General features: G+C 49.3%; 1 protein-coding gene across 1 annotated transcript in view; it reads right to left on the bottom strand.

Moving 5' to 3' along the window:
* Window positions 1-25418, bottom strand: part of LOC143664751 (uncharacterized) — an 83883-nt gene that overhangs the window by 34572 nt on the left and 23893 nt on the right. Inside the window, exons 4-8 of the mRNA XM_077138150.1 lie at window positions 18960-19200; window positions 18019-18077; window positions 17122-17362; window positions 15662-15798; window positions 12354-12440 (exon numbers count right to left, since the gene is read on the bottom strand). Of these exons, the coding sequence (XP_076994265.1) occupies window positions 19036-19200 (165 nt within the window). The 3' untranslated portion in view covers window positions 12354-12440; window positions 15662-15798; window positions 17122-17362; window positions 18019-18077; window positions 18960-19035. The remainder of the gene's footprint in view (window positions 1-12353; window positions 12441-15661; window positions 15799-17121; window positions 17363-18018; window positions 18078-18959; window positions 19201-25418) is intronic.

Below are 25418 nucleotides of genomic sequence, written 5' to 3' on the forward strand. Positions count from 1 at the left end.
GCTGTCCCTGAGCCTGAGAGGTGAGGATGCACAGTTCATGGAAAGCGCCGTTATGAGGGGCTGGTTATGTCAGCACCCAGGAGGCCTGCCCCTCCTTGTCTCACATTGTCAACTACTCATGTAGAAAAACAACAGGCAATAAAGGTCATCTCGTGCCGAGGCTGTTCACTGCCTCAGCCCTGAAAAGATGAATATGGGAATAACAGAGCAGTGAGGACATGCAGGCACCATGTGCCTGGGGTGCCCAAGGCCAGCCTGGTCTGTCCCACCAGGGAGGACTCCATGGAATGTTGTAAAAGAGAGCCCTGGCTCCTCCTCGGAGCACGCTGTCCAGGCATCTGGCTGCATCCTGCGCCATCTGCGCTTTTCCTTTGGCCTGGGCCCCCTCGATGGCCTTCACGAGGACACCGCCCGGTTCCCCCCCCCCCCCGCCGGCCAACCTGCCCAGCCCCAGGCCGGCGGGAGGAACAGGCCCTCCCAGCACGTGCAGCTTCCAAGGTGCAGCCTCAGGTTCTGAAGCTCAGCACAGGCAGAGGCCGGCGCCCCCGGGATGGCTGCCCAGCACAGCCCCAGGATCCTCTCAATGCCCACCACCCATAGGCTTAGGCCACCCTAAGGCACAGAGGGAGCAATTCAAAATCAAGGATGAACTGCTAAAAGATACAGAAAAAGGCATTAAAATTAGTGAACATCAAGCAGATGCTCAATGAGGAGTAGATCAAAACCTCTAGTTCCTGGAACAAGTCCCGAGACAGATGAGGGGAAAAATCCAGAAACTTTCAGTATTCCATTTTGATAAAATTTTGATAAAATGGAATCATTATTTTCACACAAAGACAGCAGTTGGAAACATTGGCTAATGTTTATAAAGTGAACTGAACTGCCTGGAAGAAAAATCCCTTAAATCTACAACTCAAAATTGTCATTATAATTAAATAGATAATACTATGATTTATTTGTGTTCAGTGTCACAGGCCTACAGAGAAATAAACCAATTAGAGCAGTGTGTTAATAAAACAGGTAATTAGAAAATAAAAGACAAGCTAAAAACTCTGTTGTTTTCTAACCCAAGATTCTTAAAAACCAAACAAACAAGGATACTGGGTGGCAAATGCATCTCAAGGACAGACCCTCCAGCACCCCTGACCTGTAGGCTCCAGGACAAAACAGTCTGGGGCAGGAGCTCAGACAGGGGAGGCGGCCCCGCCCACTGCAGAGAGGCTGTAGTTGTGGAGGAGACTGCCCCAGCAAGTGCAGCCTAGCTGATGTCCGGACAGGAGGCCGCCCACCAGGCCGCAATTTAAAATTGCCCTCAGGACCCGGGTAATCTCCCTCCCTCCCTGTTGCCCTTCCTCTATGCCTGTTGGTCCTCTCCCATGGGACACCACCACCCTCCCCTGCCCCTGCTGACACCCTCCCCCGCCCCTGCTGACACCCTCCCCCGACCCTGCTGACACCCTCCCCCGCCCCTGCTGACACCCTCCCCCACCCCTGCTGACACCCTCCCCCAGGGAACCACTACCCCCTGTCCTTGTTGACCCCTCCCCCAGGACACCACCCTCCCCTGTCCCTGCTAACCTCCTATCCTAGGGTGCTACCCTCCCTGCCACATCCCAGCTGCCCATTTCTTCCTAGGATTCAGCACTGACAGGCATGGCCTGCAATTAGCATGTACATGTCAGCAACTGGCAACTAGTTTGAAAAGGCAGCCACCACCTCCCCAAATCACATCCAGAATGGAAACTGTCAGGCAGGACCGGACAGCAGGTGAGCAGAAGATGGGCCAGGGGGAGATGGTCAGCCTGGCAACCGCCATCACTCCCTGTCACCCGAGCACAGCTGAGCACCCCAGCTGCCAGTTGCCAGCACTCAAGGCATAAAGGACACCCATGGAAACGCAGCAGCAGGCAGCACCCAGAGCCCAGGTGGATACCCATCCAGGAGTGCTGCGTCCTCTCAGGCAGAGCAGGAGCATCGTGTTTAATTTCTGTATATTTTAATTAGAGCCCACACTGTGCCAAATCTGACCTGTGCACTGCCATCACAGGGCCACACGGAAGGAGGCACGCCTGTCCGTGTGCATCATAACTGTGACCCGTGCTGATTCTGTGGGGAAGGGCCTCCTGGGGGGCATGGGACAACCTTCACTGGCCACAACCACGCACCCAAGGCTTCCCGAGGCATCCGGTTTCCAGGGTGGTGCTGGTCTGTGATCTCCAGGACCATACTGGGTGCCTGGCATTGAACAGAGCACCCAGGGCACGGGACATGGGGTGCCATGAAGACTCAAACCTCAGCGCTCTGCCAGGCATGGCCCCCAGGACGCGGCCCCTGGAGCATACCATAGGACCCCCATTACCCTGTGAGGACGGGCAAGGCCAGTGACCCCAAAGCAAGGTGGTAGGAAAGATCTGCTAAACAAACAATGAATAAATGTCAGAATTTAGGAACAGCAAGTTTTGATGGTGAAAGCAGACCTGGAATAGCGAAGCCCTCTGCACGCCTCCTTGGAAAGAGAGACGCGCCTGGCTCACATCTGCCGAGCAGGCACCAGCAACCTGGGGCACTGACCCACTCTACGTGTCAAGATTTTTCTGAACACACTCTAGTTCTGAACAATTCTTAATCACAAAAAAACAAAGAGGTTGACATACAAAATATACTAAACAGAAGGAACCGACAAGTGTTCATTAACTGCTCTTAATCTAACTAAGGGAAGGTAGGTAGCCTGGGAGGACTGACCCCACAGCGGCTACAGTGCATACCTGTCCGAGGGGCGGAGGCAGTTGGAGGCTCAGAACTCTGGCTCAAATTCCATCGGAGTCCCTGGAGAGTCCACCCCAGGCTATGAGTCCACAGGAACAGGTGGGGCCCAGGAATCCATAGGCCCAGCAAGGTCCCAAGTGCTGCAGGTCTGGGCAGCCACCACCTCTGAGTAGCTGCCTCTGAGGACCTGCCCCCAAGGACCCATCCTTGGAGGACCCACCCCCAAGGACCTGGCCACCAGGACCCATCCTCTGAGGACCCACTCCCTGGGGGCCCACCCTCAAGGAACTGCCTGAGAACACACCTCCTGAGCACCCACTCCCAGGGGACCCACCCTCAAGGAACTGCCCCCGAGGACCCACCTCCTGAGGACCCACCCTCAAGGAACTGCCCCCGAGGACCCACCCACTGAGGACCCACCCTCAAGGAACTGCCACCGAGGACCCACCCTCAAGGAACTGCCTGAGAACACACCTCCTGAGCACCCACTCCCTGGGGACCCATCCTCAAGGAACTGCCCCCGAGGACCCACCCTCAAGGAACTGCCACCGAGGACCCACCCTGAGGACCTACTCCCTGGAGACCCACCCTCAAGGAACTGCCCCCAAGGACCCACCCCCTGAGGACCCACCCCGGTGAGTCTGCGACCAAGAAGTCTCCTTGGCCCCTCTGTGACCCTCACCCTGCCACCCAACACTCTCCCCAGAAACCACCGATCTGCTTTCTGTTGCTAGGGAGCAGTCTGCCTTTTCGCGACTATGACATGGAGTCCAAAGGACACATTGTTTTTCCCTGGCTGCTTCCATGCAGCGCGTCATGCTGACATTCATCCACACGCAGATACTATGGGTGCTCTTTCCTGTGTACTGCTGAGTATGTCCCACAGCACAGATGTACCACAGCATTTATCCATTCGCTGCTGAGTATGATCTGAGTAGTTTGCCATGTTTAGCGATTACAAATGAAGCCAAACCATGAATGCATGTGGGCCTCCATGTCTCTTAGGGAAATACCTGGGAGTGGAATGGCTGGGTCATGGGAGAGGCATATTTTAACGTTCCAAGAGGCTGCTGGATGCTTCTCTGGGTGGGGTTCCACTGTCCATTTCCAACTGTAGCCTGTGAGAGTATCAGTTCCCTTATATTTTTGCCCACACTTGGCATGATCAGTCTTTTTTATTTTACAAATGTTGGAAACTCAGTGGTGTTTAGGGGGAAATTGCAGTCTTGACTGCACTTCCCACATGACAAGTGAGGCCGAGCATCTCACACACACGGTTTGCCACTCTGAATCCTGGGTGAGGCATCTGTGGTAGGTACATTCAGGTGTCAACTTGGCCAAGTGAAGACCCCTAGTTATACTGCTGTGGACATGAGTCAATGGCACGTGAACGTCATCTGTTCCTGATTACACCTGCAGTCGTCCAAGAGGCATGCCTGCTTCAATCAATGTCTGATTTAATTGGCTGGTGCTTAAATGAGAGAGCTCAACATAGCACAGCCTCAGCAGCTCAGCATACCTCATCTCAGCACTTGCAGCTCAGCCCAGGCCTTCAGAGACGCAGAAAGGAAATACCTGAGGAAAGTCGTTGGAACCTAGAGGTCTGGAGAAAAGGCCAGCAGAGATTGCCCTGTGCCTTCCCACGTAAGAAAGAACCTCCATTGAAAGTTAGCTGCCATTCCTCTGGAGAACTAACAAAATAAATCCCTTTATTAAAAGCCAATCCATCCCTGGTGTGTTGCATTTGGCAGCTGGCAAATTAGAACAGGGCCCATTCAGACTTTGAACTATCTTTAACTGGGTGTTTGTCTTACTGGGTTCTGGCAGTTCGTTACTTATACAGTGTTTAGGTAAAAGTCTTTTCTTCAACATGTTTGCAAATTTTTCTTCCCAGGTTGTGAATTGCTTACTTATTTTTACAAATGTCTTTTGAAGAGCAAATGGGCTCCATTTTGATGAACTCTAATTGAATCTGACCTTGAATTTTACACTAGTTGGTGCTTCAAGTGTAACATTTAAGGACTCTTTGTCAAACCCATGTTTTTAGGATGTAATGATGCAATGAGATATAATGTTTTCTTGAAGTTTTTCAGTTTTAGCTTACATTTAGGCCTATGTCAACCTGAGTTCATTTTGTAACATGTTTTGCTGTCAGGCCTGGCCGAGGTTGTTTCTGCCTATGGCCATGGAGCTGCTACAGCACCATTTGTTGAGAACTTTGTCCCCTCCCCAGTGAACCTGCTCTTGTGAGTTCCTCAAAAGTCTGTCTGTTCACAGGTTTGCCCTCAGCTCTTGGTGCAGTTCTCTGGTCGCTCACCTGGCCTGCACTGGCCTGGCACTGTCTCACCCAGCTGAGCCCTGTGGCAAGTCATAGTTGGGTAATGGAGGCCTCCAGTTTTGTACTTTCACAAAGTTGTTTGGGCTATTCTAGGTTGTTGATATTTCCTTATAAATTTCAGAACCAGTTTCTCAGTTTCCACAAATTTTCATGAGGAACCCAATCAGACTTTGAATGGTTTTGCCCTGAATCTCTAGTTCCACATGGGGAGAGGCCATCCAAGGTGTGGACATGGCAATGTGGGAGCTCACAGCCAGGAGTGTGCAGACCCACTTGGCACCCCACCCACCCTCTTGGGCAGCCCATCCACTTCCAGTCTGTGGCAGACAGCTGGAGAGATCTCTTGCAGGAGTTCACACCTATGCTTGAGAACTTGTGTAGGGGCATGTGCTGGTTTGAAAGGGTTTACACCCTCTAGAAAAGCCATGTTTTAATCCTAATCTTGTGGAAGCAACCATTTCTTCTAATTGCTATTCAGTACTATCATTTGGAAATTTGATTAGGTTATGTCCAGATATGTGGCTCACTCAATTCTGGGTTTTAAATTTCATTAGATGGAGATGCATCTCCACCCATTCTATGTGCGACTTGATTAATCTATAAAGAGGAGACATTTTGGAGGGAGTTCCTTTTGAGAATGAGGAGAGAGCCAAAGAACAACAACAGCCAGATGAGAGAACCACAGAGTCCACCAGCTGGCAACCTTTGGAGGTGAAGAAGGAAAACGCCTCCTGGGAAGCTTCAATAAGCAAGAGGCCTGGAGAGAAAACCAGCAGATGCTGCCATGTTGGCCATGTGCCTCTCCAGCTGAGGGAGAAACCCTGAATGTACTGGCTGTGGTAGTTAGGTCCAGGTGTCAACTTGGTCAGGTGATGATGCCTAGCTTTGTTGCTGTGGACATGAGCCAATGGCATGTGAAGCTCATCTGTTGCTGATCAAATCTGCAGTTGGCAAGGAGGAGTGTCTGCTGCAATGAATGTTTCATTTAATTGGCAGGAAGCTTAAATAAAAGCACTCAATCCAAGCAGCTCAGCATACCTCATCTCAGCACTCACAGCTCAGCCCAGGCCTTTGGAGATGCAGAAAGGAATCACCCCAGGGAAACCTATTGGAACCCAGAGGCCTGGAAAGAAGGCCAGCAGAGATACTCTACCCACCCCCCACCCCCTCCCCATGGCTACTCATGTAAGTAAGAAAGAATCTCAGTTGAAAGTTCCTCTGAAGAACTATACCCTGCACTCCTTCCCTCTGTCCCGGCACCTGCACCCTGCATTCCTTCCCTCTGTCCTCAGTACCTGCACTCTCCCAGTCCAGGTTGCATGGAGCTTCATGGTGTACTGGGGGTTCAGCCCCAAACTCAGGGCGCATTAGTAATGAAAAGCATCTCAAGACAAGTAAGACTGACTGGAATTCCATGATGCTGCTACAGGGTCCTGAACAACCACAAGCACCCACAACTCAGGTCCGCAAGGCTGCCCAGGAGGCTCTGGCACAGGAGCAGATTTACAGGGCCCACAGTTCCTTCCCAGCTGTCTGCAGAGAGTGGGAGAGTCTTCTGGGCTCAGCCAGCCCTCAAAAGACATCAGGCCCTCCAGGGAAGGAGGCTTCTTGGTGGTGCCAATAGAAGCAAGAAGGGACATGCCCACCTGCTGGTCAGCAGGGCCGGGGCACTGGCTGTCCCAGGCCAAGCCACCAGCAACACCCCTGGAAGAAGCCGCAGTAGGGATGGCGTGGCCTGGACAATGGAAGGAGCTGCCACCCTACAGGTTCAAGGCTGCCTTGGCTCAGCAGAAACCCCCTGGGCTCCGTGCCTCAGTTCAGCACAACCCCTACTTCCAGCTACGGGATCCGAGGGTCTCTCTGCAGGTGCTGAGCCCTGCCCGGAGCAAGGCCTGGAAAAGAGCCACGGACAGCCTGGCTTCAGGGTCACGACTGACCAATGTCGACACTGGCAATGGCCCCATGGCCCCTTTCTCTCATTCTCTCGACATTCCTAGGTCAGACAATCAGGAGAGAACACTTACGATGCTTCCTGGGGTGATGTCATGCTGTTGCAGCCAGAGAAGTTGACAAGAAATCATACGAAAATGAACTTGCCATTTCTACCTATTCAGCGACTTGGAAGCCAGGGACCAGGGAAGTCACTGCCACGGTATCCTTCTATTGACGTCCTGGCTTCGGGAAGGAGGGATGAGTCTTTTATGCCCCTCTGTGGGCCGCATGGTTTCGTCTCTTGCAGGGGGCCAGGCAATCCCCTTGGAAGGTCACAAACCCCACAACGCACTCGCTCAGTGCCAGAGGCCAGGGAAGTACTCAACTGAATCACATCCATGGAGGTGCTCCCATCTGAAGGGCAACAGTAGGAAAGGTCCTCCAGGAGAGGTGCATGCTGAGACCAGAGGTGTGGTGACCCTCAGAAAGCCTGACCCCTGCTGGAGCTGCACTGATGCCAGACCCCAGTACTCCAGGCCAGGTAGATGCCCATCTGTGTGGCAGGTGTGGACCAGGTTTCAAGATGGGTGTCTCTGGGGAGCACTCCTCCCTCACCGTGGGGATCCCCAGGCTCAGCTCGCCCCATGGAGAGTCCTCGAACAACCCACGAGGTTGGTTAGGGCTTGGTGTGCGCACAGCGGGTTCTCAGGAGCCCTCCAGGGCACAGCAATTTCCTCATTGACTCTCTTCTGGAAACAAAGATAATGTTCTATTTCCAATGGTCAGAGGACAGAATTGGAAACTCTTAAAAACTCGCTGGTGATTCAATATGGAATCCATACAGAAATGTTCTTGGGGTGCTGATTCACCAAAGTTTGCAGGAGACCCAACATGTTTAAGGTTGTAACACAGAAACCAAACGGTACAGCCCCTGGCCCTGGGCCCACCCACTCAGAGGTCACAGCCTTCCTGATGGGTTGTGGTCTCTGGCTCTCTGCCAGGACCCTGTGGGACAGAGTCATCCCCTCGGGCAGCCACAGGAAGGGCCTTGGGAGGCTGGCCGCCGGGCAGAGAACAATCCCCAACCAGGACACACAACCTGCCCTCCTCCTGAAAGTCCTCCTTGGCTCCACGAGCATTCTAGGATGCCTCCCTCCCAAGACAGGCCAATACCAAGCTCGGCACCTGGGGAGCTCACCAGCCCATGACTTGAGACAGCTACACCCCCAGGGCTCCCATCTGGCTCCTCGACCTGACTCACCTTTTAGCTCTACGCACGTTGACCCGTGGACCCCTGCCTCCCAGCTGGAGGTAACAGGCACTCACATTTAATCCACAGATGGACTTCACGGGCCCTCCCACCCCCAGCACTGTTCGGCCCCTGGGGACTCAGCCATCAACCCAAACCCATTCACTGAGCACAGTGCCCCAGAAGGATGGAGGGGTTACAAGGGGTTACAAGGGCTGCTCCAGATTGTTCACCCAGCAGCCTCCCTGACCACAGGACACCATGGTAGAGGCCACGCGAGGGGGGGAGGGGGGTGTCCATGCACTTTCACTGAGGAAGTGTCCCAGGGACAGCACAAGCATCGGCCCTGGGGTAGGAACATGTAGGTTATTCCAAGAACTGCACGGCAGCCAGCAGTGTGGCTGGGACCCAGGACCAAGGTGGGATCAGAGATGCTCTGGGGGAGGGGGCTCAGGCTGGGAAAACACTGACGGTATTATGCTGTGGGCATTTTCTCAGGGAAATGAGAGCCACAAGAGACTCTGAGCTGAGGAGCAGAGGGCACGCTGGAGCTAACTGCTGCCAGGTGGGGAACAAGAGGGCCTACATGGGGGCCAAGGACTGTGTGCAGTGCCATCTTGGTGACCCAACCACCCAGACCACATGGGTGCCGGGGCCTCTGCTACAACTGCCCCTAAGCCTTAGCTGATTCCTGAATCTCTACTTCGGACACAGACCCCACTGCCCACCACTCCTCACTTTCACCATCGTCCTCCCCGTGGGCTGGCAGTGAATCCCACTGGATGCAGTGGCTGAAAGCAAGTGAAGTGACACAGATCTCTCTCTAGTGCTCCTTGTAACAGACGAGAACTGGATGGACTGACTCCTTGGACTGCACAGGCCTGGGCTCAGCAAACACAGGCTGCCTGGAGCAGAAGGCAGGCAGCAGCAGCAGCTACCATTTAGATGCTGTCCACACACAAGTACTGTCCACATGCAGTGCTGTCCACACCAGGTGCTGTCCTGAGAAGCCAGCACAGTCCACATCTCGCACTGTCCTGAGAACCCAGCACTGTCCTGAGCACCCAGCACTGTCCACACCCCGTGCTGTCCTGAGGACCCAATGTTGCCCAGCCACACTCTCCTGAGCACTCAGCACTGTTCTAGCACTTGGCCCTGTCCACACCTGGTGCTGTCCACACCTGGCACTGCAAACACCTGGTGCTGTCCCGGGCAGGCCCACCACATGCACAGCCTCACCTAAGTCCACCCAAGCTGTGGCCGACAAAGCACAGTCACAGTGCTGAGCTCAGGGTCTCACCCTGAGGCCTGGCTGCCCTCCACCATCTGATGAGAAGCCACGCAAGAGAAGGTCCCAGTGAGTACCCAGAGGCTGGACTGGGCCGAGACCCATTCCAGAGGGGATAGCGGCCCCAGGAGGACCCGTTCAGCTCTGCAGAAACAGCCACGCAGGGCGCCCTGCCACACCCCACCTCTCCACCCCTTGGGCCCCTTCCCTCCTCAACAGCCCCCCCGCCAGAAGATCTTCCTTTCTCCCAAACTGGGCCTCCCAGCTTCATCTTCCTGAGGCTGAGCTGGCCATCCAGCATGGAGTCCTATAGAGGAAACCTCGCTCCATGCCAGCCCGTGAGTGCTGCCTCATTCCCCACCACAGGGTGGCTGCAGGTGCTCTCAGGGGCCAAGGCTGATGGGCCTGCTCCCCTCCCCGTCAGGAACCCCTGGCCCCTGCCCAGGGCCGGGACATCCTAGGCCTCCATCTGACCACAATGTCTCAACTAGGCCTTGGTGTATTGTCTGGACAGCTGCAGAAGCCCCCTGAACCCCCAAGTGCCGGGCTTCCCAGGGACATGCAGGCAGCGGGGGCCTGGCAAGTTCGCAGGACAGGGAGCTGAGTGAGGGCCCTGGGCAGGTACCTGTGAGGCAACAAGACTTGCCCGGTCACTTAAGGTGAGATGACTGGGCTTCGGGGCCAGAGTACAGCTTTGGTGCAACCTCCTGGCAAAGTGGGCCAACAGCATGTAGGGCCTGGACTTGGGGGGCTCAGGTGAGGAATAGCACCCCCAAGTGAGGGCCCCCACTCTACCTGCTGCCTCGGAAGGGTCAACTTCATTCTGGGAACAGGCCAGAACTCTGACCCCATTCATATTTGTGACACTATTTACATACAAGACAAATGCATTTCAATTTCCTCTCTCAATTAATGGCCTATTTTTTAAATCAGACTCAGCTAAAAAACATTGCTCCATCACTATTAGTCTTATAAAAATTCAATTTCCCTCCTCTGACAGCCATAGACCAAGGGGCTGGGGTAGGGAGGATGACCACCAGGGCCACTGCAGCCCAGCCCTCCTGGACGCCTTGGAGTGCAGGATCCACTTCACCGTGTCCAGCACGAGGCAGACAGCGCCGGGCTGGCGGAAGAGGGCTGCACGGCAGAGCAGGGAGCTGGTGGGCTGGCCTGGCACCATCACTCCAGCAGGGAACAGGTGGAGGGGCGTGCTCTTGGATGAGCTCCAGACAAAGAGGTAGAGCACCACTGGGCACTGCCCCATCCATGCACCCTGACCCCTGTGTGCCGGCTGCACTCTGCTCAAGGATAAGGTGCTATGGGGATGCCTCAGCACCGGCAGGGGTGAGGCCAGATGAGGCGGAGAGGCCAAGTGAGGCTGGGATTGGGGGCTAGGAAGGGTGAAGATGGCTCCTTGCTATCGCCAGCACAGATGTCCCAATTTAACAACACTGGAAACCCTGGCCCATACCCTGCTGCCCCTGCACCCAAGGTGGCACCTCTGTCCCTGTGCACCTTCCAATGGCACGCTTTTCCCCACCCTGGCCTAGGCACTCGCACCCATCACTGCATCCAGCCCCAGGTGGGGCCATGCTCCTGCTAGTGTTAAGCCCTCTGCTGGGATCGAAGACGAGCCGATGACACAGACCAGGCCTCATGGGGAAGACAGATCCCATATGAGAGCTGCACACACTGCAACGGTGGGGAGGCAGGGAGAAGTGAGGAAACGGTCCACTGTGAGAGAAGCTGGGGCTTCCCTACAGGCAGGGTGATGAGACGATCGGGCTCCCACCCAGCAACCAGCTTCCAAAATCCTGCTTGAGCAGTTCCTGCTCAGAAGTGCCTCCATCTATCCTGAGCAGAGAGTCTGGCCTGTCTGTAGCTGGGCCCCACCAGACTCTACCCATTGCAAGTGGCCACACACAGTCTTGCAGAAGGTGCCACACTCCTCTGAAGTCCCAGAGCCACCTGCGTGCAGCACTCTGTCCCTCTGGGCTTTCCACCTTCCACCCCACATGGGGGGCTCTGCCTAGACAGCAGGCTCCACCCCATATGACAGATTCTACCCACACAGCAGGCTCCACCCCATATGACAGGCTCCTTCTACACAGCAGGCTCCACCCCATATGAAGACTCCACCCACACAGCAGGCTCCACCCCATATGACACTCTACCCACACAGCAGGCTCCACCCCATATGACAGGCTCCTTCTACACAGCAGGCTCCACCCCATATGACAGACTCTACCCACACAGCAGGCTCCACCCCATATGACAGGCTCCTTCTACACAGCAGGCTCCACCCCATATGACAAGACTCCACCTACACAGCAGGCTCCACATGACAGGCTCCTTCTAAACAGCAGGCTCCACCCCATATGACAGACTCCACCCACACAGCAGGCTCCACCACATATGACAGTCTCCTTCTACACAGCAGGTTCCACCCCATATGACAGACTCCACCCACACAGCAGGCTCCACCACATATGACAGGCTCCTTCTACACAGCAGGTTCCACCCCATATGACAGACTCCACCCACACAGCAGGCTCCACCACATATGACAGGCTCCGTCTACACAGCAGGCTCCTCCCACTGCAGGCTCCACCCTACCATTTAAGGGCTGCAGACATGCGGCTGGGTCTTCATCTAAGCACCACTGCATTCTGTGAGGGACAGAGACCTTTCAGACCAAGGCGATGGACTTCACCAGGGAAAGCACACACTTCCAGCAACCCACGGCCTCACCCTGGGGTCCCAGGCTGACGAGGGCTTACTATGAACTGCTCCTGGGACTCGTAGTCTCATGCAGGTAGACGCAAGCCATGCTGAACTCTGTCATCACGTCACTGGACAGGAGCTCTCTGGAAGAGAAAGGGTGACTCCCTAATGCAAACCCACCCAGGCACCTCACTGTCCTGTGGGCACAAGGGTGCTGGCACCAACACTTTCACACCCTGACAACCATAAGGCAGGGGAAGGGATGAGTGAAGGATGCTGACAGCTGGGACAGGAGCCGGCAAGCCTATGTATGTTTAGGTGCTAGGCACAGAGCCCCCCAGATGGAGGACCCTGTCAGGGGTGCGGCCAGGGCATTTCCTCGGGCACAGGGACCCTGGTCACCTCACAGCCCCAAGATGGGGGAACATGCCAGGGCCTCACGGTGCACGTCTGGGCATGTGGACACCAGAGCTCCAGCAGCAGGAGTCACATTCACACTTTCACACTCACAGTCCTGGGGCCATGAGGGAGGGCAGCGAACAAGGTCTTCTCGCCTCCATGGTTTCTGCTGAGAAATCTATGCATAGTCTTATTGGGCTTCCCTTGTATGTGATGGACTGCTTTTCTCTTGCTGCTTTCAAGATTCCCTCTTTCTCTTTGACCTCTCAGATTCTGATTAGTAAATGTCTTGGAGTACGTCTATTTGGATCTATTCTCTTTCGGCTACGCTGCACATCTTGGATCTATAATTTTAAGTCTTTCATAAGAGTTGGGAAATTTTAGTGATAATTTCCTCCATTAGTTTTTCTCCTTCTTTTCCCTTCTCTTCTTCTGGGACACCCACAACACGTATATTTGTGCTTCATATTGTCATTCAATTCCTGAGTCTCTGGGAATTAAACTTAACTTTTTTCCCTATATATTTTTTTTCTTGTTGGATTTCAGATGTTCCGCCCTCCAGTTCACTAATCCTATGTTCTGCCTCTCGAAATCTACCATTGTAGGTTTCCATTGTTTTTTTCATCTCTTCTACTGTGCCTTTCATTCCAATAAGTTCTGTGATATGTTTTTTTCAGACTTTTGATTTCTTCTTTTTGTTCATTCCTTGCCTTCTTTATATCCTCTATCAATTCATTGATTTGGTTTTTGTTGAGGTTTTCATTTTCATTGTCTGTTCGTATGTTCTGAATTAATCATTTCAACTCCTGTATCTCATTTGAATTGTTGGTTTGTTCCTCTGACTGGGCCATATCTTCAGTATTCCTAGTGTGATTTGTTATTTTTTGCTGGTGTCTAAGCATTTAATTACCTTACTCAGTTTATTCTGGAGATTGTTTTCACTTTTTTACGTAGGGTCTTCCTGCTGGATGAATTTGCTGTCTATCTCTTCTTTAACCTTCAGTTCACCTTTTCCTGGACCTCAAGCTTAGGTTTTGAAAGAGAGAAATTTTCAGTTCTTGTTTTCTTGTTTCTTGCCTGACTGTATGGTGCCATTCCCCCCCCCCCCCAATTAGGACAGTCTACTTAGGTATTATAGACCCCAGCTGTATTTTCCCAGACCAAACTGGCCTCCTGTTAGGAGGAAAGAGTCACCTGCATTGGTTTTCCCTGAGGGCGAGACCCAGCAGGTTGAAAGACTTTCTTGTGAAGTCTCTGGACACTGTTTTTCCTGTCCTGCCCACTATGTGGTGCTTGTCTGCCTGCAGGCCACACCAGCATCAGATCACGTGGTACCTTTAACTTTGGTAGACTCTCCCTGCTGGGGGCATGGTGGTGACAGAGGAGAGGTTGTAGGCTGGTTTTAATGGGTTCAAATTACCAAGCCCTGGTGTCTGAGTTTCTTGAGGGAGGGATTTCACCTGAGTTTGGGCCTCACCTCTCTCTTGGGGAAGGCACTGGCTCCAGACAAGCTCTCAAAGAAGCTTGTTTCTGCCTATGCCTGGCACAGTTGCAGCCTCAGAAGTCCTGCCACTGTATCCAAAGGCAGCCAAGCCTCCATAGAAACAGCCACAAAAATCTGTTTCTTTTTGTTTTTTTTCTTTTTCAGTCAGCCCTGTCCCATTAGCACCAGGGCAAAAATGAGCCAGCTCTGCTCTGACCAGGTTCACCTGAGCTGGGGGCCTATTTTTAGTAGTCAGAATTTGTGAATTAATTCCACACTTGAAGCTAAGTTGTGCTCAGCCCCTGCTGCTGGTAAAGTCCCCTTCCTTTCCCCTCTGGGAAGCAGCCTGTTGGGGACGGATGCCAACCACCTTGGCTTGGGGAACTCGCCGTTCTGGGGGCCTCACAGCCAGTCCAGCTGGTCCAGACTGGGGTACGCTGTGTGTCCAGTCACTGATGTGGTCCCAGGAGCTATTCTGTACTGTTCTGGTTATTTAGTAGCTGTTCTGGAGGACGAACTAGATCCCGCACCTCGCTAAGCTGCCATCTTGACTCCTCCTCAATATGTACTATTTCTTAAAAAAGGTTATGATGCTAAGATTCACAAAATACAGATTCAGTTAACATTACTGAATTCAAGATACCTTTGTCATTACATATTTTATTCTGCTGACAGACACTAAAATATAAACATTATCTTCCTGAAGTTCTCAAAAACCTCTGGCATTAAAGAGGTCTTTACTTGACATTTTATGCCAATAAGAATTGAGAATCAGGAAAGTTACATCATATACTTTGACATGTTTCAAAAGTTTACAAGGGCAAATTTACATATAGGGGAAGAAAATGCCAAAAGTTAATATTTTCTACTGCAAAATAAAATTATATTTAATACCAAAGCAGGAAATACCTTTAAATGAAGCAGTGCCACTGAACCTATTGGAATTTATAGCCACCTTGCAAATCTTCTCTGGAATCGTGCTAATGATCCCTCTCTTGAACAAACCTTTAAAGAGGAAGGAAGAGCCAGGTATAAGTAGCATACTCAGCCAGAATACTTATATCTGGTTAATACCTGGGCTGCTCACCACTTTCAGTGGGACACCTATAGGGGCTGGCAACTACAATCTGTGGCCCATACCTGCCCACCACCTGTTTCTATGAATGAAGTTTTACTGGACAAGCTCACTCATTTACATAGTGTCCATGGTCCATGGCTGCTTTTCCATTACAACAATAGAACTGATTAGTTGTGAAAGAGACCCTACGGCCAGGAAAGCCTAAAATATTATTCACCATCTGGCCCATCAGAGAAAAAGTTTGCCAATCTCTGTCCTAGGAAACTCCAGAGAACAAAGAGACTGGAAAATTCTTTGCAGGTGATTTCTCAGAAACCACTGAAACACCCAAAACAGAAAAAGGTATTTTAAAATAGTGCATCCATTTTTCAGTGAGAAAGAATTTCACATTATCTGGCTCTTACCCTTCATCTCTCGAGGCAAGTTCCTTCTGTCCATGTCCGTTCCTTGTTCACTGGGGCCCTCTTCTCCTCCTCCTCACCTTCCTCCTTAGGAACGACTGAGCTGTGCCACCAGGTTTTGCTGCTTTCACCTGGGGTCACTGTGGATTACAAGGGATGAGTGGAATCTGGAAAAAGGCACACAGAGCCCTTCCCAGATTAACCTCTACTCTGTCAGATCAACGCCCACATTCGGAGCCGCAGGGAAAAAGTTGGCCATCATAAAAAAACCCTCTGTACCCAAGTAGAGCCAGGAAAGTAATGAAGGTCTCGGCCACCAATCATTCATCTTTCTCAAAGCACACAGAAAAATTTCCTAAATTCCCCTAAGTCCAATGCAAAGCTGAAGCTCAGACCAACCAGACATCAGAGTTCCAAACAGATCTGATTTAAGCAACTAATTCTGTTGGGTGGGATGGGGAGGCAAGGGGGGGTGATGAGAAGAGAGGTGGGAGAAAAGAAGAGAAGGGGTTAAGGAAGATGAAAAGTGCAAAAGCAGAAAGATCTGGAAACAAAGAAAATGAGGAGTTCAAGCTTAAAGAGAAGAAAATCAAGAGTAGGCAGTGATGGGAAAAGAACAGGCCTAGAGAAATACAAAATATAAGAGAAAAGGCGCATTCTTCTGACATGGGTACCTTAGAGCAACAATCAAACCCTCGGGGACCAGGTTTCTATCTAAACTGGGTGAAGAGAGCCAGTTACCATCAAACAGGAAGTTGAGGGGACTGAGGCAAAATTTAGAGCATATGAAAGTGCCCATCAGTTCCAGCGAACTGTGGACACATGTAAAAGACCCTAGTGATTTGATTTGATCTTTCAATAAAAGTCATAAATCCTGTTTTTTAGTTTTAGTTGTTTTTTTTTTTTTTTTTTAGCACGGGACGGCACCAGGAACTGAACCTGGGTCTCTGGCATGGCAGGCAAGAAATCTACCTGTTGAGCCATTGTGGCCTGTCCCTGCTTTTTTTTTAATTTAATTTTCTTCCCCTTTGTTTTGGTGAAATCTATCTATCTTTAAATTAGGAAAGTTATTTTTTAATTTATTTTATTGATTTATTTTTTCACACTGCAATAAAAGCAAAATTGGTCCAGATCCAGTTGACTATAAAAAGCATTTAGCAGGTTTCTTCAGGACTCAGACTTTGTAAAAGCCCTTCCCTGGGAAGGATGGACAAAAGAAAAACAATGGTGCCCCAAATATGGCAGAGGGTATGCCTGGGCCCCAGGCCAGGGAACCAACCTGTATCGACACAAGACACTAGATTGCAAATCACTTTGTAAATCAGTTGACATACCACTGATACCCCCAAAACCCTTTGCTGATATTTGACTAAGAATAAAAGGTAGAGGAGACCATAGTAAAGTTAATGGAGAGAGACAAAGGGAAAGGCTATGTGTATGCATATGTATGTACATGTACATACGTGCTGTCGAGGACAGGTGGCAGAAGTTATGGATGGAGTAAGCCTGGACCCGTTGGTGGCTGGACAGAGCAGACACCTGGTGTGTTCTGACCCCAAGTAATTTAGGAAATAGTCTCACACTGGATGGCACGAAGGCGAGGAATGATGGTGGGGCTTGCGGGAGGACTAGAGCGGCTGCTGATCAGACTTTTCCTTCTGTCCATGGATAGAGAGGCCTGCACTGTGAATGTCTGCTGGAAATCTGCTTGAGGAAAGACAGACAGATAGCACGTGCATCTGAATTTTTCCATAATGAAATTCATGTAAGAAAACTGACAGGCCTGAAAACTTCATTGTTCACCTAGAAAATTTTCTCTTTCAGAATCCTCTCTTTTTCCCAAAGGGACATGGAAGGTGGAGATACAGAAAGGAGGAAAATCCATTTTCTTAGTGACCTTTCATTAGACAGTCTTCAGAAAGCTGTCTATATAATACAGACTTACAGGTTATATATGATTATATATCTAGAACAGCTTTTTAGACAATGAGACCTTGTATATTATTCTAGGAAATTTAACATAAAATTCTCTATTTCATATGATCTATTAGTACTTGCCCCCTTTTCTCAGGGAACAAAGGAGGGGGACTGATGCTTTTTACTAAGAGGGGGCAGAGGTGGGTATTAAGAACTAGTCTTTGTTGAGAACAATCTAAGGAAATGAGGGAGATGGTTCAAACTCTAATATCTTCCAAAGGCAGTTTGGGAACAGCAGAAAGAATGTAGAACTTAAGGACGGTAAACCAGGGTTTGTGCTTAGCTCTGAATTTCTGAGATTCACTTTCCTCATCTGTCAAAGAGGAATAACAACAGCTGTTTGTCTACACCTGGGTCTCCCCACTAAGTTGTATTCCCAGTACCTGGCAATATGCTCAACACACGGTAGATGCTCAAGACGTGCTCGAAGACTCAAGGTTGTCTGAAAAGAAAAAGATATGCAACAAGGAGATCAGTAAACACATCCCATGAACGCATTTACTAAATTTCAGTGAATTAATTCCCTTGTCTATACTTAAGCTACCATTGAAAGCCAACCACTGCTGTTCCTATCACGCTATTTTTCCTTAGTTCCTTATACTTCTAATAAGCTTGCTTCCTTGGGCCTTATGTATCAGAACACAAGTGAACATTTTTATCTATACAAACATACACTTGAACACTCACCTCCTTCAATGGGTGCATTATACACCACAAAGATTCTAATTCATAGCTTCATATTTCTTTGCATTTTTTCAAGTCTGTACAAGTCAAAACTGTATATTTTTTTAGGCAATGTGTTTGTAAAGCTTATGTGTAAATCAAAGTCCTGTGAGTTAAACATAAACTCAAGTGCATTCAGAGAACTAGTCATTTAAATAAAACTTGACATGAGCTATTCTGCAAAGGCAAGATTTCTCTGGTCTCACACATATATACCTTGAAATTTACAAACTGCTCTCCCACCCCACCCCAATCACATGCTTCCTTCTCCAAGTCTGCCTAAAAGGAAAGTTGCCTATGTGAGCAGCCATGCTTCTAGCAGCCTGGACCACACTCACCTATCAGTTCACTCTCTGTGTTCAGTCACAGTCACTAATGCCCCTAAAGTGGGTGAGATTTTCAGGAGGCCAGCGTCTTTGAACTGAACAGAATGGCCGATTTCAACAAAGGTCCATTTTGAAACCCTAGGTCTTGTGCTTCCAAAAGCTCAGTCCCCACTATTGGGACAGAGTAGGGAGTGATCCTTGCCCACACCAAGCCCTTGCCCCACCCCACAACCAGGCTCTCTGTTCTCACTTCCAGCAGGCTCCTGGCCACTGACCAGAGGGAAGGCTGATGCGGTTGCCATCCTTAAGCTTCAGCTGGCTCTTCCTGAACTTGCCCATGCTTTTTTTCAGTCAGGGCTTCTCCTGGCACAGCTGATGGAGGATGATGTTAAGCTCCCACTCCAGGATGTCAATTTCCCACTCAGCCAGCTCCTGTTCCTTGTGCTGCAGCAGCTCTTCCAGGTTCTTCTGCTGGAGTGCAGCCCATGTCAGCTCCTCCTCCCAGGTGCGGAGCTCCTGCAGGACAGGTGGGAACCATGAGAGAGAAGCAGGACACTGAGTGCACAGCGGTTAGGGGGATAAGGCCAGAGACCCCAGAGGGCAAGTGCTCGTGGCAACATGAGGGACTGGCCAGGCCCTGCAGAACTTGTACTAGGTGCCCCATGCTCCAAGTCTCCAGTGGAGAGAGGAGGCTGGTAGTTAACTGATCAACGAACCCCTAATCCCCATGGATGGTGGGGAAAGGAAGGCGTAACATAGGCGTACTGAGGATGCAGCCAGAGTAGCTAAAGCCAGAGGCCAACCCCTAGAGAGGGAAGCTGCGAGCTCCCAGCTACTCCTTGAACCTTGTTTAAAACTGCCTGTGGCTGAAAACTATAGTCATGTATTTGAACTCCAAAGTCTAAGTTCTATTTTATTTTTTTTCATTTTATATAGGATTAAAAAAAAGACAAACAGAACTACATTAATGTGATTTAACTTAAAATATGCCCACTGCAAATGAATCACCCTCCAGGCATCACCTAACATTCAAATAAAAACAAATATATGTTTAGGACATGAATAAAACACTTTCATGAACTTTTCATCCAACTTGCCCTCCATCCCCAAGAGAATGTCAAAACAGCCATGAAAGTGATAGAAAGGAGATACGTAGGAAGACGATTAGCACCTTGAAAAGTGTTAACAGGGTAGCGGCATCATGGGATTGACAAAGCCTTCCTGACCAAAAGGAAAATAAGACAAAATGAAGTTTTAGTGGCTAAGAGATTTCAAACAGTAGAGAGGTTATCCTGGAGGTTATTCTTATGCATTATGTAGATATCCCTTTTTAGTTTATGGTGTATTGGAATGGCTGGAGGGAAGTACCTGAAACGTTGAGCTGTGTTCCGGAAGCACTGATTCTTGAAGATGATTATATAACCAAACACCTTTTACAATATGACTGCTTGACTATGAAAACCTTGTATCTCATTGCTCCTTTTATCCAGGGTATGGACAGATGAGTGAAAAAGTAACATTAAAATAAATAAATAATGGGGGGGGAATAAAAGGAAAAAATTGGGTAGACTGACTTACTTGTGGTCAATGAGAGGGAGGTATAAGGGGTATGGAATGTATGGGCTTTTTCTTTTTTCTTTTTCTGGAGTGATGCAAATGTTCTAGAAATGATTACAGTGATCACCAACGTGATGATAATGTGAGTCATTCATGGTACACTATGTATGGACTGCATGTGTCTGAAGATTCCTCAATTAAAAAAAAAGATAATACAGAAAATGTAAAGCCAAAATAAAGAAAGTTACAGGGTGGGTACCAACAGTTGTTGAATAATTGCTGAGTTAATGAATGAATGAACTAGAAATAGGAAGAAGAGATACAAGATAATTTTCTAAATGCAAACCTTTATGTAAACAGGTTCATCATAATTTCCACCAAGAGGGCAGTGTGACAGACACTGTGGGCCTCCACAGATGGAAGGCGGGAAGACTTGGGCAGACCCCAATCCCAAGCCCAGATGTCCAGGTGGCCAGGCCCTGGGAGCACAGACATTGCCCAGCACTCACTTAGGTATCACAGAAAACTATATGGCAGAAGGAAGGCTACTATTACACAGATCTACCTCACAGGCTGGCTTTGATTAGCAACTGGATTTATGGGAAAGGAAACTCTATTCTTTTTAAGTTAATTGAGATGCTGACTGTATGAAACTAGTTTCAGAATTTAAAACTTACATATAATTGACATAAGATGGTTCAAAATGCTACATTAAATAGTACACTTTAACAACCTACATTGTTAATTTATGAAGAAACACTCAGAGGAGATGAGATCTAGACAAGATGCTAACACAAGGCAACATGTAATAATCAACATAAAAACTGATCAAGTGTGTTGAAAATAATTCAAAACCATCAAATACTTTTAGCCAGGATTATCAGAAAAATCTGGTAAACTATTTAGAACAAGCCAATTATAAACAAAAAACTTTTAAGTGAATTTAACTTTACTGATATTTTATGGTACTTCTGGTTCTTTAAAATTTTAAATGATTCTACTTTTTTCACTTGTTTTTCATAATGCATAAATAAGCCATTTGGTATATGAGATATACAACCTTGTAAGCAATCTCAGGTTTGGTAAGTACAGTCCTAGAAGAGTTTATATACTTAAGGATACCAAGATTCATTCTTTTATATCATAAATATAACTTTTAGAAGAAATTCTACCGTTCTCTCATTCATTGGACTGTCACTTATATGGACCACAGGTCCTGGGTAAGATTTAGATGACCTAAAAAGGAAAAAAGTTAGTTGGACTTTTTTTCTCAAAAATTTTAATACAACTAAATGAGAATAAATAGATGGGAAATAAAGATGTCTGTATAAAGGATACAAACATTTCAGTAAGTAATACCTTGATATGGATCAGAGCAGGAAGAGGAAAAAAAAATGGAAATAACTTGCATGTTGATACAAGCCAGCAAAATTTGAATTAAAAACCTCCTGTGTAAGAAAGACTCTTGGATTTAGTCAAATTATTCCATACCCCAGAAACCAGTACCCGGAAGGGTTCTCCAAGCTGAGGTTTCTACATGACTGTCAGTGTTGGTCTCATGCCACCTGTTCTAGTTTGCTAGCTGCAAGAATGTAACACAACAGAAATGGGTTGGCTTTTAACAAAAGGGGATTTATTTTGTTAGTTCTTCAGAGGAAAGGCAGCTAACTTTCCACTGAGGTTCTTTCTTACATGGGAAGGCACAGAATGGTCCATGTTGGCCTTCTTGCCGGGCCTCTGAGTTCCAACAACTTTCCCCAGGGTGATTTCTTTCTGCATCTCCAAAGGCCTAGGCTGAGCTTTGAGTGCAGAGATAAGGTATGCTGAGGTGCTTTGGCTGTGCTACACTGCGCTCTCTCATTTAAGCAGCAGCCAATTAAGTCAAATGTCATTCATTGCAGCAGGCCAACTGCAGACGTAATCAGTAACAGATGAAATTCACATACTATTGGCTCAGGTCCACAGCAAGAAAACTAGGTGACTTTCACCTGGCCAAGTTGACAACTGAATCTAACTACCACATGTCCACCCCTCCTCAACTTGGCAATAACAAGCATCACCTTAAACAGGTGCAAAAAATAATCTTCTGGCTGCAGACCTGTGAATCATAAAACATGTTATCTGATGCCAATATGCAAGAGGACAGTCAGGATTGGAGAAACTGGAAGGAAAACCTGCACAGCAAACACCATGGATTTCAAAATCTGAAAGTCATTTATCCTTCGGCTTTAGAAACTGGCAATCTCACCCTTTCTGAGGGCCTATGCAGTGGCTCGCCTCTTTCCAAATCAACCTCAGGGAACATCGAGGAGACCACCTTTTTCTCGGCTCCACTCTCTCCAGGCATCAGGGCCACCCCTGGGCTCTCTGCCATTTCCGGGGCACATGCTGGACCACACCATGTGGCGGCAGCCAGGCTCTCCCCAGTCCCCCAAGGAATGTGTTCTACCTTCTCCAAGGCCTGAAGCTGCACGACTCTTCCACTGCAACACGGTGGGAGACTCTTCCTCACCCTCTCCATGTATATGGGTCAGTCCACTCTCCAGGCTGAGGTTTCTTGGCTTCAGGCCCGAGCTTCCATGGTTCTTACTCTGCAAACTCCAATCTCTCCCTTTTGTGTCCACCTTTGTCCAGATTGGCAGTGGTTCCGTTTACACACCAACAGCCTCTTCAAGCACTCCAGGACTTCTCCTTCGTTCTCTTCACATTTCCTCCAGAATCTTCCCCTTAGCAATCCAAAACACTGTTCCAACATATCTGGTATTTGCAAACTGCAGCAGCACTCCACTCTCAGATACCAAAATCTGTTCTAGTTTGCTAGCTGCCAGAATGCAATATATCAGAAACAGAATGGCTTTCAAAAGGGGGAATTTAATGAGTTGCCAGTTTACAGTTCTAAGGCTGAGAAAATGTCCCAATTAAAATAAGTCTACAGAAATGTCTAATCTAAGACATCCATCCAGGGAAAGATATCTTGTTTCAAAAAGGCCGATGAAGTTCAGGGCTTCTCTCTCAAGTGAGAAGGCACATGGCGAACACAGTCAGGACTTCTTTCTCGGCTAGAAGGGCACATGGCGGACATGACGTCATCTGCTAGCTTTCTCTCCTGGCTTTCGGTTTCATGAAAATACCTGGGGAGGTATTTTCCTTCTTCATCTCCAAAGGTCTCTGGCTGGTGGATTCTCTGCTTCATGGTGCTGTAGCATTCTCTGCTCTCTGAATCAAATGGGTGGAGACATGTCATCACCTAATCCAGCTTAACAACCACTCTTGACTAAATCACATCATCCAGGGAGATGATCTGATTACAGTTTCAAACATGCAGTATTGAATACAGATTATTCTACCTTTATGAAATGGGATGTTGGTTAAAACATGGATTTTCTAGGGGGCATAATTCCTTTCAAACCAGCACATCACCCAAGCACCCACTGGGGCAGCTGAGAGGCAGCGACGTGGCCCTGCTCACAGTGGCCCTGGCAGAGGGAGGCAACCCTGTGAAGAGAAAAGGGAGCCTAGGTGAGGAGGCCAGTGCCTGTGTGACCAGGGCACCCAGCACGGGGGGGTGTAGGCTCCACCACCCCTGTGCAGCACCAACAGCTGCAGGGGTCAGTCAATGCTGTTCTCAGGTCAGAGACGCGAGGATGTCGTGAGTGCAACCTACAAGCTATATGTTCACCAAAACAAAAAAGAGAAAAGGACAGAACAAAAAGCAGCACTGAAAAAGCACCCTGCCAAGGTAGAATCCTTAGGGTCCCATGGTTTTTGTTGTTAAAATTAGTTAAAACAATCCCCACACACCTAAACTAAGAAAAACCAGCCTTTGGTTAACATGGCAGTCTGCAGACCTTCACCAGAAATTAGGTCACAGACATCAATTACTAGGTTTAAAATAAGTGGGGGTTGGGGCAATGTTTTCAAACACCCATTACTGGGTCGTGACTGGAACCAGAAGAGAAGGAGAAGGACGGGGCTTTTCACCCAGCAAGAGCAAGGACTGCACGTTCTGGTTCACACCCACGTGAAAACATGCACTGCGGTATGCACGGGGTCTCTGCAGGTGTATGCACAAAGCACTCAAATCTGCAAACTGCCAACTGGGTGTGCACAGGGGAGCAGGAGACCAAGGGGTCCCAGACACTCTTGGGCAGGTGGGGGACTCACAGCTCGATGGCTTTGTTCCACATGATGACATGGCCAGACAGCGAGAAGGCCTCCATGTTTATGATGGGAATGCTGCCTCATCTGGCACCCACATACAGCCACCTACTCTGGAAGGGCAGATGGCAAAATGTCACCCTGCTGGAGGAAAAACCCAAAGGCAATGAAAGAAAAGGTGCACGGGTTTCAGGAGGTGCATGAGGATCCCTCGCACATGTACTTCCAGAAAAGCGGGGAAGGTGGGCTGCCACCCGCCACGCCCCTCCCCACGGGGGCGAGAACACACAAACACGTGGGCTGGGGCAGGAGGAAGCAAGGGTCAGGAATCGGGGGCAGCCTTGGGGTGCCTAGCACATCCTTGGTGGTCCAGCCACACACCCTTCCAAGTCACCATGAGTGTCATTGGCACCATCGCCATCCCCACCTGGGCTCAGGCTGCTTCCAGGCAGGATACTCCTGCCCCTGGCTTTCACCTGGCTTTCAGTCCACAGGACAACTCTCATGGGCCTGGAGGAGTGGCCAGGTCTACTTTCTGGCCTGTAGGCACAGGCTCTTTGCTCCAGCCCTCTAGAATGCTCCCCTGGGGGTCAACTAGGGGAGAGCACAGCCCTCTACAGTGTTCACCTGGGAGTCAACTACGGGTTAGCAGAGCCCTCTACAGTGTCATGGGGGAGTCAACCATGGATTAGTAGAGCCCTCTACAGTGTCCACCAGGGAGTCAACCATGGTTAGCAGAGCCCTCTACAGTGTCCATGGGGGACTCAACCATGGGTTAGCAGAGCCCTCTACAGTGTCCACCAGGGAGTCAACTACAGGTGAGCGGACGCCACGATCTCAAGCACTTAGTGAGAAGACATCAACACCCCTGAACGTACAGGAAGAGTACTGAGGGCTTAAAGGATAAAGTAATTAAAGAATAACTGAGAAGGCTTCCATATAAAAATTAAAACTAAGAAGACAATTCCACTGAATATTTAAAGGGACAGCATATTGAACATTTAAGACTATGCATGCAT

Source organism: Tamandua tetradactyla, chromosome 20 (genome assembly GCF_023851605.1).
Source record: "Tamandua tetradactyla isolate mTamTet1 chromosome 20, mTamTet1.pri, whole genome shotgun sequence".
Taxonomy (NCBI): domain Eukaryota; kingdom Metazoa; phylum Chordata; class Mammalia; order Pilosa; family Myrmecophagidae; genus Tamandua; species Tamandua tetradactyla.